At 38.4% G+C, this 16,003-nt stretch overlaps 1 protein-coding gene across 12 annotated transcripts in view; it reads left to right on the forward strand.

Moving 5' to 3' along the window:
* FHOD3 (formin homology 2 domain containing 3) overlaps positions 1-16,003 on the forward strand; it is a 374,194-nt gene that overhangs the window by 166,769 nt on the left and 191,422 nt on the right. For all 12 annotated transcript variants that reach the window (XM_074546351.1, XM_074546345.1, XM_074546323.1 and 9 more), the window contains exon 4: positions 5,218-5,285. In XM_074546351.1, coding sequence (XP_074402452.1) covers positions 5,218-5,285 — 68 coding nt within the window. The remainder of the gene's footprint in view (positions 1-5,217; positions 5,286-16,003) is intronic.

Here is a 16,003-nt window from a genome sequence, read left to right on the forward strand (position 1 = left end):
TTTGAAAGCCTTTTAGTTTTATTAACACTTTGTCCTAGTGAGCATTTAAAATAATATTTTACTCCTTGTTGCAGAGAGAGGAATTAAATCTTTTAGTTTCTAAAAAATTTAGAAATTTTTTAGAAAACTAAGTACTGCTTAATTTGCAGTAAGTACTTAGAAAACTTACTTAGAAAAGTACTGCCTAATTTGCAAGTGGCTACTGGAAGAATGTTGCTACTTCTGTCCAATGCCAGGTAAAAATGAATGACAGGAAATGTTTCAAATGTCATTTAAGTGGATCTGCACCAGGTATCCTGCTAATGTAATCAAATGTGGAGTTAATCTCCCTTTTATGTTTTTATAAGGAAAGGAGCTTCATCTTGAAATTACAGTTTAAAGAAAAGAGGCATGGATGGGAGACATGGAGGTCATTCAGGCAGCAGCAAGTGAAGCAGAGCAACTCCCATTTGTGCTCAGCCAGATGTTCACAAGCCTTTGCCAACAGCTCAAAGGCTGATGCTGTATAAATTACTATATCCCAGGGACTAATTCAATGGGTGTGATGGAAGAGGAAGGGAGGAGGATGGTACCCTGTCGGTCAGAGGTCAGGTGTAACACATGGGACTGAACCAAGCAATGTTCAGCCAGTTCCACTTTTTCTTTTATTACTGTGGATTGAAAACACTCTTTTTTTTCCTTCGAAGGCAGAAAAGTCAGTACTTTATTTAAGAATATAAGGACAAATTACTGTTTTCTTTAAAAAGTCCCTTTTCCCACGTTATCAAAAGAGGTGAAAACCAATGAAACTTGAGCCTCTGACAATTATCTTTGAAAATACAAAATCCATTTGAAAGCTGCAAGTTGTCTGAATATCTTTATAGATATATATCTATATCTATAAAATCTTATAAATTTTTATTATAAAAAAAATCCCTTATAAATATCTTTAAAGACTTCCTTTCTGAAAAGATGTTGATTTCAAACCAATCTGCCTTCCCTCCAGTGCTACATTTGTACCAAATTTACATATAGGAATCCCTTTTCACTTAGCCTGAGTTATTTTTCACAAAAGTAAACACACGGAAAAAATACAGAGTAACAAGCAATATTTTTATTTTAGAGCGTAATGGCTTCTCTTAACCAAAGTTCTGCTGTTGCAGGTTGCAACAGCAACCAAAATAGCCCCTTGCAGGTTGCTACCTGTCCCACATGTCTGGTCTACCACAAGTCTGGTTATCTGTGATTCTCTGCCTCTAGAAACAAGTGATGAGCTAAGGAAATCTCTCTGTCTTCCAAGGATATGTACCTCCCTGCTATAATGTGAAGGATAATTTAGGAGATGTGACTCTTCATTCTTGCAGTAAATAAAACTCAGGCCCATACCAGTACCTGGTTTTCTATCAGTTTCAAAAGAGTTGACTCTGATTTTGAATGTTTGAGATTGGCAGAGTTGATGCTTTTCAATTTATTGGGATATCTTACAGTCTACAGTTTAAAATCAGGGTTTCCCAGTTAATGGAGTATCAACACTGCATCCCAAAGAGTGCTGCTTTATCAGTGGGAAGCCCATGGAGGGGCAGTGCCTTTTCTTTCATAAAATAAGGAAATAAGCAGTGCCCTCTAGTGTTAGCTAACGTCAGAGGGAGCCACAAGGAAAGTTTTCTGTCATCTGTGTATATGCAACTAAAAATATTTCACAGCCACAGATGCAGCTCTTTATTTCTTGAAGAAAGGTGGTAAAAGTGGCTGCAATAGTGTCACTTATCAGCAGGACCTGGCTGTCAAGGCCACCGTCATTGACAGTGTCAGGTATCACAAACTCTCTGACCTACGAACTCACTGACCTGTTTTATCTTACCTTGAAGTATATGAATGTAGAATGTCTCCAGCCTGCACCTGGCCTGGGGAAGGACAGGAAGCATCTTTTACCAAAGGACCAGAGAAGTTTCAGGGAGAGGTGTAGCAGCACAGGTTTCTGCTTGAAATACTGAGGTTTGTTTTCTGGTGTAAAGCAGTCTTGGTGTACACATTCAAGCTTATCAGACACCTTATAACAAAGCAGTAAACTTGTGAATCCTTTGGGCTGTCCATGGAGAACCTCAGAATTTTCTGGGTTTGGTGATGGTGGCTGGCTAGACTCCTGTTTCAAAGCTGTAGGCATAATTTGTTTCAGTTACAGACAGCTCTGCCAGGGAGGTACTGTGGGAATTAGTCACCTCTGTGCTGTAACATGGAAAGTTATTTCTCAGTCTGCTTCATAGGGCAACACTTGAAACTGCTTATGTCAAACAAGCATTAAAAAGCATTTGCTATGTAGTTTCTGAATCATCTGCAGTGTGAAAACATTGTAAGCAATTGCGGCTTTTCCTCTCACTCTCTTTTTCTTTTTTTTCTTAAATTTTGCTTTTCTGCCATAGTTTCTGCTGATGCATTTTTGTAGCCTCACTAGCAGTCTAGAAATTTCAAGATGAGTCTGAGGTCCCTGGAGTGCCAAAGTTACTGTTAGCAAGTAGGGATTCTCTAAGGCCTTGAGAACATCTTAGCGAGTGTCCGCCAGCTGTAACATGAAAAACAGCGCACAAAATAAAAGAACAAGCTTTTTTAAGGGTCCGTGGAGTACCTTGGTTTATGCAGGTTTTCCTGCCCTGGGTGAGGTTCATCCTGGGCTAAGGTTTTCTACACCAAAGCATCTTCTGATGTAGCATGGTCACCTCACTTTCCTTCTTGGGTTATGGCCAGTGAATGTTTCTGGTGGCTGCCAACACTGTAAGACGTGGGTGTCAAGACTTATGCACAGAGTGTGTTGCCGGTGTGTAAGAGTAACAGGTGAGGATGCTGTGCACTTGTATCTTTGAGCTGAGTGAACAAGATCAGCTCTGCAGGAGGAGATACCTGCACGTATACATTGTCTCTGGTAGAAGGTGTCAGAAGTGAGATGACTTACCTGGACTGTCACTCCTCAGATGAATCTGTAAGCCACCTCAAACATTTGTGATACGTGCCACTACTGTTGTCAAACTTGATACTTGCAGTAGTTGCTGGTTCTTAGCTCTATCCATAGACCCCTTTTGGAGCTGCAGTCAGCAACTTCTGTCCTCCTTGCTGCAGACGAGCAGGGAGAGCATTGTTTGTGCTGACTGCCAAGGATGAGGTTATGCTCTGTGAAAACACCAAGGAGAAAAAATGTTCAGCATTGTTCCTCTGAAATGTACCAAAAATCTTCACGCACCAACGAAACAGCCAGTGTTATGGTATCATAACAATGGTTTGTTAGGACTTCACCCCAGGCTGTGATGATGATTTCTGTTCAAGACCAAGACCAACAGATCGCATTTGTTAGGACATTGATATTTATGTACAAAGTTGCCAGGACTTTAAGAAGTGGTGCCTCTCTTAATTAAGATGATAATGCACTGCCTTGTTTGGAGACATTCTGCTCATAATGATGCTGGTGAATTATGAATAGAGGGAAATTAGTAATAACAAATGCCAGATGGAGGTAACTTTCAAAAAGAAATATTTTGTGTAATGTGGCATGTAAAGTTGACAGACCGGGTCTTAGAAGATCTTTATTATTCTTTAGGCTTTCCTGACAAAATTACTCTTTATCCTGCCAAGAAATGTAGTCCCACATGCCAGTGCATTTTTAAGTGAGAGTAATTAAAGTGTGCCTCTAAGTTTATAGCTTGAAGTGAAATCTGTTTCTCCAATGTTTCGTCAAGAATCTATATAAGTGCAAGAAAGGAGACAACTTATAAAAACAATAGTTTTGCCAGTTCTGTACATTCTACCTTTGAAATCAGAGGCAATTAGGGATGAACAAAATTACTTTCAAAGTTTAAAAAAATTAGTGTTAGTTCTGCTGACATTTTGCTTTGTATTTTCCCTTTGGTTGAAGATGACTGTTGGAATAAGAAATGTTTTTTTTTTCTAAAATTAGACCCCACCTTCCTTGATTGAAGTAAAAAATGATCACTGACTTATAAATGCATTGAATCCTCAAATGCTCGTCCCTTTTTTGGAACTTCCTGACAGAGGGAAATAAAATTGAATTAGGTTTTGTAGTGTAAAGTAGTAATTGAAAGAGAAATAGACAAGAGAAAGTAAGATATAAAATGTTGGGATTTGATATTTAATTTTTTCATAAGATTATTATCATTCTGTGGGCATTCCAGCTTTGATCTCAAGACGTGCTGGCCACTACAGGCCACTACTCTATCAATTGCAGAGAGGGTGCTTTCATGATGATTTGTGGATGAGGCTAGTGTGTCATCTGAAGTGACCATGAAGATTTGATTTTCCTTTGTCATTGCTCTTGGATTACAGTAGTGCCACAAAATTAAATTTAGGACTGTAGATGTGTTGTATAAAGTCTCTTTCTATCAAATACTTCAAGCATAGTAGACGAGGAAGGCTTCAAGAGCTCACCTTCTGCTCCATCCCTGCACAGTCACAAATTTGCAACAACAGACTTGAGAGGCACAGTCCAAGACTTCTTCCCAAGGCACAAACATTGTAGCAGGGTTCAGAAGGATAGCAGAGTTGTCTTTTGTCTTTAAATTATTTCTGTGAGAATGCATTAGTAGGGGAATAAATGAAGTAATACATTTCAGTATTGGATGATGAAAAGAAGGCTTCTGGTTCATTTAGAAAAAGGTCAAGATCAGTTTTCAGGAGAATAAAACACTGTTTTGAATTATGCTAAGAACAGACTGTCCGACTATTTCTGGTATTAACGTTCATTGCTATTGGAGAAAGGATTTAACAATAGAAAGATGAGAACATGAGAAAAGAATGTCTAGAGGGAAGGCAGTCAAGGATGGGATTCAGTGGCTCTAGCTTTGATAACAAAGGCAAAGAGTGGTCTCAGACAAGTCTTTTGAGATTAATCTGGTACTTTCAGTAAACCCTAAATTTACCTAATGCAGAAAGAACAGTATTTCTCAGCATTTTCAAAAACTCCAGAGACAATTTTTTCTCATGGATCTTGTTGAAGCTATTGTGAATTTACCTGGAAGATGCCATCTTAAGTTATAGACAACTAAATCCTGGTTTATATGCACATTTAATGAATAAGTCCTGTATCTATATTTTAAAAAACTAATTTTTTTAAGAGAAGTGTGCCTAATGGGAAGTGGGTGTATGATTCTTTCAAAAACTGTACGACATTCTTGTTGTGTTGTCAGTTTTGTTTACGCTGAAGTTTTTTTCTGTTGTCTTATTTTGTTTTCCCAGAAAAACTTTACAATTCCAGTGGACGGGAGCTGAGACGGGCACTTTTTTCCTTGAAACAGATATTTCAGGTGAGTAAATAATAGCTGTCTATTCTGTGATTTGAATAAGAATTTAATTTCTTTTTTCTTTTCATTTTTTAAAATTTAATTTAGAGAATAACTTACAGTTTCTGCAAAAGAGACTTTTAAGACTTCATTTGTAATTTGGAATTGGCCAATTATGGGTTTATCAGAACCAGCCCTATCAAAAACTTAAAAGAATTGTGGGAGATGTGCAACAGTTCTGATGAGGAACCAAAATGCACTGAGAGATCTTTGAATGTGTTTGAATTCAGACTCAGTTTAGAGGAAAAGATTTACTGATAAGGCAAAAAGATGCTTCATAGAGCTGAGGAGGATATGGCAGTGACTGATCATTTTAAGGAGAGGCATAGATTTGAATGTGAATGTTCATAATGGAGGAAATCTGAAATCTGAAATCTGGAGGATTTTGGGTTCTGTGGGGAAGTAAACAATGTGATAGACAAGTGGTGTGGTACCACTTCATTTGCTTGAATTAAAACCTTGCATTTCAGATTGGTTTCAATGGATAAGGAGAAGGACTTGGGTAAACTGCAGGATGCGAGGAAACTTTTGGATAGGACAGGTCAGGAAAAGTGGGAAAAAAAAAATCTGTGTGAATTAGAGCATGCTCTCAATGCAATTCTAAAATGGAATTCATTTGAGACATTCCATTTTCAGTAAATATAAGTGAGAACAATAAGAGGAACGCTTCTTTACTAATGGATCCAAATGGAGGATGAAAACCTATAATGCTTTTTTTTAGCTATAATAGATAGGTCGAAAGCACATTTAGTTTAACATTTTTTCTTTGTTTTAACTAGACATTTATTCTAATAAGAATAAAAACATTTAAGAAATGTGCAAGACTGCAGAATTGCAATTTTTCTAAATGCATAATCCTTTTTATAGGTTTCAAATTTAGAATTTAGGGAATGCCAGAATTAAAATTTTCTAAACAATAGGAGTGAGTGGTGAAGTGTGGACCATTTAATGTTAAATTTTGGTGTAGTTGAAGATGTGTGCTGGGTCAGAAAATGTCCCTGATTTTTGAAATTTTTGGACAAAGAAAGGAGCTCCAGTTCAAAACAGTCTGGTCATTTCATTAGTGTGGATTGGGAAAATCATTGCTTCTTCAAGAAACAGTCCCTCATTCCCAGAGGGAGACAAGTGCTTGAGACTCACAGGGATGCAAGCTGGGAATCCCTGTGAGGTTGCCAAGCATGTGGCCTATGTGCTCACAGGAAATCAGGCAGGTTTCCAAGAGTCTTCTCTGGTTTGTTCTCTTTCTGTGCACCTCAGCTGTTTCTGGGAAATGTTTGTATTTATCTGCATTTATGTGTTACACAGGTAATCTGGGCACTTGCACGTATTTAGCAATGAGAAGATAAGCCTCTCTTGCCACCCATCCTTCACCTGGCATCATTAATTCCCTTCCATCATCCATGCCCTTCCATCATGAATTCTCCTAGTTTGGGTATTCATAAATGCCCTCTTCCCTATAGGTTATTTGAAGTCTAGTAGATATTTCTGAGCACAAGTGCTCAGTGCTTTCAGAGAACACACCAGTAAGATCTCTCTCTTCCAGCTGATCAGTTGTTCTAATGAAAATGCTGTTTTAATATTTATCCTAGTAATTTAAGGGGTTGGCTGTGTTGGAGAGTAACAAGAGAGAAGGGAAAAGCAATGCACAAACCCATATCTGTGTATGAATTGAGTTTTAAGTGAAACCTGTTGGGCTGTTTCAGGACATAATTTTCCTTGAAGAATTTAATTTTCTTGTTTTCTAATGAAACTGGTAGGGAAAGGAATTTGGGAATTATCAGTTATCACATAAAGAAGTTCTTTCTGCTGGAACTGTGGCTAATTGTTGAGCAAATGTACCCCTAAAAAATCTTAAAATACAGGTTAAAATACATATAATCTTAAAATACAGGTTCTCTTAGGGGGAAGGTGAAAAGTGTTCCTTGGGCTGGATAGTATTCATAGAATATGCACAAGTATTTGAGGCAGTACACTTTAAATTGGAAAACAAGCCCCTCTCAACCCAGGTTTACCTGCCAGCCTTGCTGTCCTTAGCAACAGCATTGCTAAGGGCATCCTTTGAGTGTGATTTTAGTTTATCTCGTAATGAACCATGAGAGAAAATGTAAAGTAATTGTGCGTCAGTTTTAGAAGGAAAAGCTGTTCCAGTTTTTTACTGAAAAGAATATAAGTAAATATAATAAGGTTATATTATAAATGGAATATTTTTATCCAAAATGTATTTATTTTGTGTGTGTGTGTGCCAGCATGCAGAGTATGTCAGCATTAGAAATCTGTCATTATGGTAATAGTTTTTTTAATGTGTGTTGTTCAACATAAATATGTTTTTTAATTTAGTACGCCATTAAAAGAGAGCATTTTAAATTCCTTGAGAGTGTAACATTGTAGAAATAAGATGTTGACTTAAAAAGAGTGTTTTCATAATAACAAGGTTTCCAAGTGTTATGGAGACTTCATCATGTCTTTAAGTGCCAGGACAGTTCATAACACCATTTTTTTATAATTTCATCATTGCTGACTTAATTTGGCACGGTTCTACATCAGGATCATTTTTAATTTAAAGACCTTCAAGTAGTGTGCAGTGTCTCATTTGCATTAATTGGGAGTAAGCCCAAGTTTTACATTGAATTTGAATTCCAAATAGTCAGAGTTCTTGATTTTTCACGTGAGGCCTCGGCAAAGCTTAGCGATATTTGGCAAGAGCAATGTCTTTGTTTCAAAATTTAGATGAAAGATTGATTTGGCAAGTCCACACTTGGAATTTCTCTTTGATTTCTTCTGGTGGCCTGGTTTTGGCAAAGTGATGAAGGGTTATGTGGAGCGTTTTTCTTTGACAGTGCTGCCATTCTGTTCCAGTCATTCATTCTGAAGAGGTGGGAGAGCCACAGTCATCATCTTTTTCTGGATTGTACTGCAGTTTTCCTCCTCTATTTACCAGTATGTTTTTTGACAAATAAACTTACAGAGTAAGATAGGATTGACAACCAGTACAGTTTCTCTCTTTTTGAATGGATTTTCTGACAGACTTGTATTTATCAAAACCTCATGACTTTTGTGCGAAGTGCTACAACTTCCAAAGGCATTGAGGAGAATCCAGCCAAAACTTAGAAAATCAGGATCAAAAAATGTTATTCATTTCATGAGAGTTAAAAATACATCTGCTTAAAGCATTTAATTCAATATCACTCTTAAAAGCAAAAAAAAAATGGGCAAAACCACAAAAATGAATATAAATAGTGCTGTGAGATTTAAGTGATACTAAAAAGTTTATGTAATATGCCCTGTGATACAACAGGATGCAATATAAAGCTGGCATACTTTAAAACCTATAAGCAAGTGTACCTTGGAGTCACAAAGCATAGTTTCAAATCACACTGATTGCATCATTTCAAAATAGGAAATAGCTGAATAAGAATATGATGCTGTGAGAAAAATAAGAAAGCCGTAAAGCACATTTCAAGTCTGTGGAAACTGATAACCTTGTGGAAATCTGCTTATTAAAATTTTGGAAAATATTTTTAATCAATATCAATAAATGCATTAGGTCTTCTGATAAGCAGACCTCAAGTGTATATTTTAAATTCTTCAGGAAAAAAAAGATAGTTTTTTTTTAGGATTGTTTTGCCTGCAAGTGTCATTTGACAGGGTCAGGGGCAGGAGATCTCCCATCAGTTTTCTTAAGGAGCCTAGATTCCTGTTTTGTGTTGTGATCAGACTATCAAGGGACACAGTTACAAAATTCTCTTATAAAATTTTCACCTGTTGTTGAGAAATTCATTAATCATTGAACAATTGAGCTTTGTGTTAAAAAAATGTCACAAAGAACAGCTATGTGGGGGCCCTGGAAACATTAACTAGAAGGTGTTTGGAAGACACAATCTTATCAGTGAGTAAAATCAAATGTCACACACTTCAGCTGCTAAGAAGTCATCAATCATCCTTAGGAGTGCAGAAGGAGTATTCTGTGTTTGCCTCATTGATCTCAAGGAAGGAGGCTGCTCCTTTCCCTCCTGCAAGCATGACTGATGACTCCTTAGGGTTTGAAGCTGTGTGACACTTGATTTAGGGGCTGCTGTCATCACTTGTGAGGAGGCTGCCTGCCACCTCTCCCCTTTAAGAGCCTCTTGGAAGGGTTCTTGTTTAAGTCATGAAAAAGAGAAACCTTCATTTCCTTCACAAATCAAATTCACCAGAGTTCTATGTAGTAGTTTACAGATCTGTTTAATCCTATTTTACAAAGGAGATGTCTCATTACTGTTTAGAGATTATAAATAAAATAGATATGACACATTAAATGTCAAAATGAGTTTCTCAGTTTCATTAGCTAGTAGAGTGCCTTCTTCGTGTCTAGACAATGCTACAGGCCAAGATCTAAACAGTGCTTAATGAGAGTAAAAACTGTGAACTGCTTACACCATAAAGATAGCCTAAAACTTGGGAAGCCACCGGTATTCCTTCTCTAATCACTGTGAATGTTTGAATTGTAACAGGAAATATTGTGTTTAGTATGATGCCCCTATCTACTTTAGCTTCCTCCAGTATATAATACAGTGCCTGGATGTTGCTTGATCTGTTGCTTATCTGCCATGAGGAATATACCTGGTAGAGTCTGCTCTAGGTAGGTGACTTTTCTAGGAAAAGGTGACTTTTCTAGGAATTTGTAATTCTGCTGTTAACTGGGAGATCAAACACAGTGTTGATATATCTGCTGTCTACGAAAGGTGAAAAAAAAAGAAATTCCATCCCCATCAAATCAGTGGTGTAAAATGTCTTTAGTTTCACTGCTATTTTTATCTGGTGGTTGAGTGTATATAGGGAGATAGACTGGGGTAAACAGAGATAGGTACAGCAGTGCTTTTTTTTTGTTCTTTTTCCACTAAATGTCATTAGAGGGGTAAGGTAACCAAAGATTTACTGCCTAATAATTGAATAGCTCAATGTGAGACTAAGGTGTGACTTTTTTTTTTTTGCTTGCTTGCTTCTTGCACTCACAGGGGAAAGAAAAAGTTATGTGGGAAAAAAAGATCTTCTAATTATCTGGGCCTTATTAACTGAATAAAATGAAATATTGAAAGCAGAAAGGTACTTACAAATTTTTCAACATGTTAAGTAGGAGCAGAGTTTCTTTTCTGTGTTCTTCCTTTCAACGTGTTTTAAGAATTGTAGCGCAGTTCAGTTCCCTCTCAGTTTATTGTTCTGCACAACCCAAAAAGGCAGCCCAACATTTGCAGTAGTAGAACCTCATGATAGCTCTGGGCTTTTCTCAGGTGAACATGGCATTCATCCCAGGTACGAAGTTAAGTTCAGCGGGAGCACTAGAAGTAAACCTTATATCATCACAGTAAGGTGGCTTTCCTACCCTCATATGTTGCAGAAATCAGGCAGGTTATGTAAAAGTAGTGAAGTTAAAGTCACAGAAGAGGAAATGTTCAGAATAAAGGGGAAATAAGACTTTTTTGAAGAAGGTAGTGGTGGAGGTGAGGCAGGATCACAATAATTCAATCTTGGTTATTAAAGAAAGCAAACTTAAAGAACATAAGTGACATGGGAGCAACTTTGTTGTGCAGGCTAAGGACCCTTTCCTCTCTAAATTTTGTCCTTAATTAACATAAGACAACAGTAAATTTTTGGGGTTTTCAATTACATCCACTGAAGGAATTTTTGTTTTTGTCTTAGTTGTGCAGATCTCTATTTCCTTCCCTCCATGTTAGGCGCCAATATGTGTGTTTTACTGACTTGTTATCTATCAGAAAAATGTAGACGTAAAAGACTTTAGGCTGATTTTCTCCTTAGTCTAACCTAAATTTTGCCTCTTTCAGTTTGTACCCATTACTCCTTGTCCTATCACTACAGTTCCTGATGAAGAATCCCTTTCTGACTTCCCTGTAGGCTCTCTTCAGATACTGGGAGGTTGCTATGAGGTCTCCATGGAACCTTCTCTTCTCCAGGCTGACCAGCCCTAACTCTCTTGGCCTGGTTTTGTAGGAATAGTGCTTCAGTCCTCTAATCCACTTCATGGCCCTCCTCTAGACTTGCTCCAAGAGTTCCATGTTCTTCTTATGTTGGGGATACCAGAGCTGTGCACAGCACTCCAGGTGGGGTCTCAGCAGAGCAGAGCAGAGGGGTGGAATCACCTCCCACACCCTGCTGGCCACACTGCTTTGGATGCAGCCCAGGATAATTTTGGCATTCTGGACTGCAAGTGCACATGGCTGGCTCATGTTGAGTTTTTCATCAACCCAAGTATCCCCTACATTTTTCCTCCAGGTTTTCTCCACAGGGCTGCTATCAGTTGCTTCTCTGCTCCACCTGTAAATGTGTCTGCAATTGCCATTACCCAGGTCACTTTGTTGAACTCCATAAGGTTTGCATTGGCCTACCTCTCAATCCTGTCAGGGTCCCTCTGGATGGCATCCAGAGGGATCTTCCTTCCAACAATAGAACTGGGGATAATTTTGTTATCATCACCAGAAGCCATTGCATGCTGGCTAAGTATATTGCCTCACTGAAGGTAGGGGGCGATGGTAATTTCCATCCATGCTGTTGTAAAATGTTGCTCCCTGTAAATAGATGAAAGAATAGGAAAAAAGGGAACAATGTAAAAATACTGATGTCTCTGTGTCATGCTATGGCCATGCTTCTACACAGATGTCCATGAAATGAGTTGGGAAGGTGTAAAGGCTGATGAACAGAAGAAAATTAGGAGTGGAGCCACAGCATGGAGGAGTGTAGGGAAAAGTTTGGAGGGAAGAGGAATGGAAGCTTGGCAAAGCTGGTGAGGTCTGTAAAGTGGGTGAAGTGCATTTGCAATCAACAGGTAGAGCAAGGGGAAGGAGCTTCCATTGAGATACAAAACAGCTGCTTGGTCCTTGCCAACCCTTTACCACTTAAATGTTTCTACTTCATTTATTTCTAGCAGATGTGCAGTTTTGTGACATCCCAGTCCAGGGCAATCTTGTTCTTAAGGAGCTGTTTTTCTAGGTGTGCTTTTGGGAATTTGATGGAAAGAAGACAGCAGGTGAACCTGACAAGCACCTGTCTGGGGGTAGTTTCTGGGTTACCAAGTATCACAGAGTGAAAATACATGTCTGAGAGAAATGGACTCTTTGTCATAGCAGAGGACTCTCAGATCTGTGTTTGGTTCATCTTCTAGGAGTAATGTCCTAACAAAAAATAGAGCTGAGGTTTCATATTTAGTACAAGACTTGCCTACTCAACCACTGGCTCATCTAGTCCATACATAGAATTGTTTTGTAGCTTCGTAAATAATTGAGGTTGAAATGGGAGCTCAGTCTTGAGAGACTCTTTGGACTTCAGTTTATGGATGGATGTGTGTAGCTATTGTATGGATGTGTGTGCATATGTGCATGTGTGTATGCTTTTGGAATGATTTCTTTCTAGATTTGTTTGCAGTAGATGACTTGGCTTTTAAAATGAACTGAAATAAACAGTGACAATTGAATTAGATAATATCAGGCACTTCTGGATTGGCAATCTAGCATTTTAATTATATCACTAATTTTGGAGTCCAAAGGACAGAACTATAGTTTAAAGTGTGGGAAAGCAACTATAAATTATATCTTGGCAATCTGTGCTCCTTCAATCACTTCCTGACTATGTTTACTCAGTTTCAAGCCAGAGTGAGTTATTCTAATGGCAAACATTGCAAGCCAATCTTGATCTGCAAAATGCAACCTGTCGTTTAGCCAATAAAAAAGCTGGACCAGGGAAACACTTTGGGATTTCTGTTTCTAATAGAGCACGAAATAACTTTTATTACTACATCATTTTAGTCTTGTCAGTGGGAGTAATTATCTTGCTGGTAACTTCAGCAGATGTGATGCATACTGAAGGCAGGTAGCAATAGTTAAAAACATTATTGTGGAGGCTTAGTTGTGATATATTTCTAATGTAGTCACTGAGGTTTCAGAGGTAGGCACCCGAAAGGGTGGATGACAGGAATTGTGTGTTAGTTTTCCATTTCATCTGGAATGGGGAATCATATGAGCCTTTGAAATTGTACAGGGAGCCTGTGGATATGAAGGCTCTCAGGTCATGGAGGTGTGTTCTGATCTGTGCTGCCACATGGCTACTGCTGCCCAGGACAGTCAAATTAGGAGCAAAGTATGGGGCTGGTTTGGGATTTATTTTTTGGGGGCATTTTTTTTTTATGTGAAGGTCTTCCTGATCCAGAGGAATGCTTAGGAAAAAAAATCTGTTTCTATTCTCCTTGTACTATTAAGTATAGGAAGGGCAGAACAAATACCTACTCATTGTTGGTGCTGTTGCTAATAGAAGTCTGGGTTTTATCATTCTGCCTTTATGCACTCAGTAACAGAGAAAGATTTTGAAGTATATTGGGCAATATTCCTTTATTTTACTTTCTTGTGGTGGAGTGCCAGATACATTGTCATTTGAGATTTATGCCAGCGAAAGCCTGCAGTCGTGCATGGTTTGCTCTTTGACCTGTCTCCTCCTTCCTCCCTTTCCTCACCAGTCAGCTGCTGTCCCTCTGCCGCTAATTTACATCCCCAAATGAATGAAACTTAATCCCTAAACCTTAATCCTCCTAAAACCAGCTGAACTTTGTGATCCTATCTTGACTTCGCAGGAGATTAAAAATAAAAAGAGAGGGGGAGGTGGGGGCTACTTGAAAAACTGTGCTTTAACTTCTAAAGAGTGCAGCCATCTTTTATGTTTTTCAGAGGGCTAAAATGCACTGACATTTTATTGATCGATGTAGTTTTCCTTGTTATTTTATTTTTTTCATGTTGAGCTTAATCATTTGGGGTTTCTGTTTCACTTCTGTTTCCTTGCTGTGCAGTGTGAACTCTTGGCAGGGGAATCTGAGGAAGAGAGCTTTACAAGGAAACCTTGTTCTGACATAATAATGTGGACTAGGGACAGTGCACTCTGCCATGATACTGTTTCTTGTCCCAAAAAATTTCAGGCGGCAGAGGAGGTTGCTCCTCCTCTTTAAGTCAATATATATTTCTTTTCCTATGCATGGGGCCCAGTGAATTGGCAATATTCATCTTACCTTTTCCCTAGGTGAATTATCATAGTGTTGGAATGTGAATGCAGTATATCTTTGTGAAGCTACAAGATTTGGTCTACAGACAAAACCAGAGCTGACCTGATAATCAGAGTTTAAATCTCTCTTAATAGGGATGTTGCAGAGTGACAGAGCCGAGAGGGAAGCTCGTCCTCTAGCAGACAGTGAAATGCATCAGCCGCTGGAGCTGGTTTGAATGCAATCCCCTCTTGTAAACCCACAGGCAAGGCTTAGAGAGGAGATTCTCCTGTCTGTGACTGGTACTCTGTCTGCCTGTGCTGCTCTCACTTTTAGGCTGAATTGCAGCAACTTCTGCGTTTTGGAAGGTTTGGTCAGTACAGAATGTGATTGCTGGCTCTCTCAGTAATGTGTCATGTGGAGAGCACAGACTGGGGAACCTGGAAACCATGGGAAACTCATGGTTTTCCTTCTTTAAAGAAATGAACATTATAAAATGTTCAGTCTTTAATTCTGTAACAAAAACAGGAGAGAATTGTACAAGATAGAATTAAATATGGGAATGCTTAAGCACACAGAAACAATGGGTTAGCTTATTAAAGGGAGGGGGAAGCTCAAAACATAAAAATGAAATTCTTCCTGGTGAAAATCTTATAGACAAGCAACTTGTTTTGTTTTATGATTCCTTGGAAAGACAGTATTCTGCACAGCTGTTAGCCACGTAAGAAAGAAATACATATGTGCATATCCAAGTGTGAATATTCCTTACTAATCCAGTTTCCCCAAATACTTGGAATGAAGCTTTCAACAGTGCTTGTTAGATTAAAAAAAAAAAAAAATCCCCTCAAGAAACTATGTTCCAAAACCTCAATTCTTATTAAGAAATGAAGCAACTTTCTTGTGGCATAAAAATAATGATGCTTTGGGTAAAAGCTTTCAACCATATGGCCCACAGAAATAGCAGGCTTCAGAAAACTTTATCTTAAACTGTACATAAACAGTTTATCTTTGCACATGGAAGCTGCACACCAGATAAAACAGGTTCTTGCAAAATGCCATTCCTTAGAAAAACATCTTCAGTCTCGATCTTCAGGTAAGACCGTGCACAACTGCATTATAAAATATATCAAATGGTACAAATGAGAGGGAAGGAAGGCCATGTTCCCTGCTTCTTCTGTCGGTGACACAGAAGCCCATGGTACAGCCTGCTTGATCACAGGGTTTGTGGGGACTTTTTAGTTGCTAGGCTGAGTTATGGATATGAAAAAGTGTAGCTTGTACATTTTGTCAACCACACAAGCAAGTTTTAAAGTCACCACTTTGAGTATATTTAGTGTCTTTTCTGTTATACTTTGGATGAAAATAGACTTCTATTGCACAAACATACATTATCTTCTTTGAGAAGCCTAAAAAAGGAAGACATGATCTAATTGAAGTTGGTGAATAAATGAGCAAAATATATTTATCTGATGAGGCCAATGGTACCTTTTCATAAAGACTTTTAAGTAGCCAGCCTTTGTGTCAGTACACAATCTTTATGGTTGCAGGAGCTTAGCAGTAAGCTTAGACAGCTTTGCCTGTTTTGCTGCTTTTCTCATCAGTGCCTTAATGCCTGCTTATTAAGGGCTCATAAATCTTTGCAATATTAGCAGAGGAGTCCATTTCCATA

Source organism: Zonotrichia albicollis, chromosome 1 (assembly GCF_047830755.1).
Source record: "Zonotrichia albicollis isolate bZonAlb1 chromosome 1, bZonAlb1.hap1, whole genome shotgun sequence".
NCBI lineage: Eukaryota > Metazoa > Chordata > Aves > Passeriformes > Passerellidae > Zonotrichia > Zonotrichia albicollis.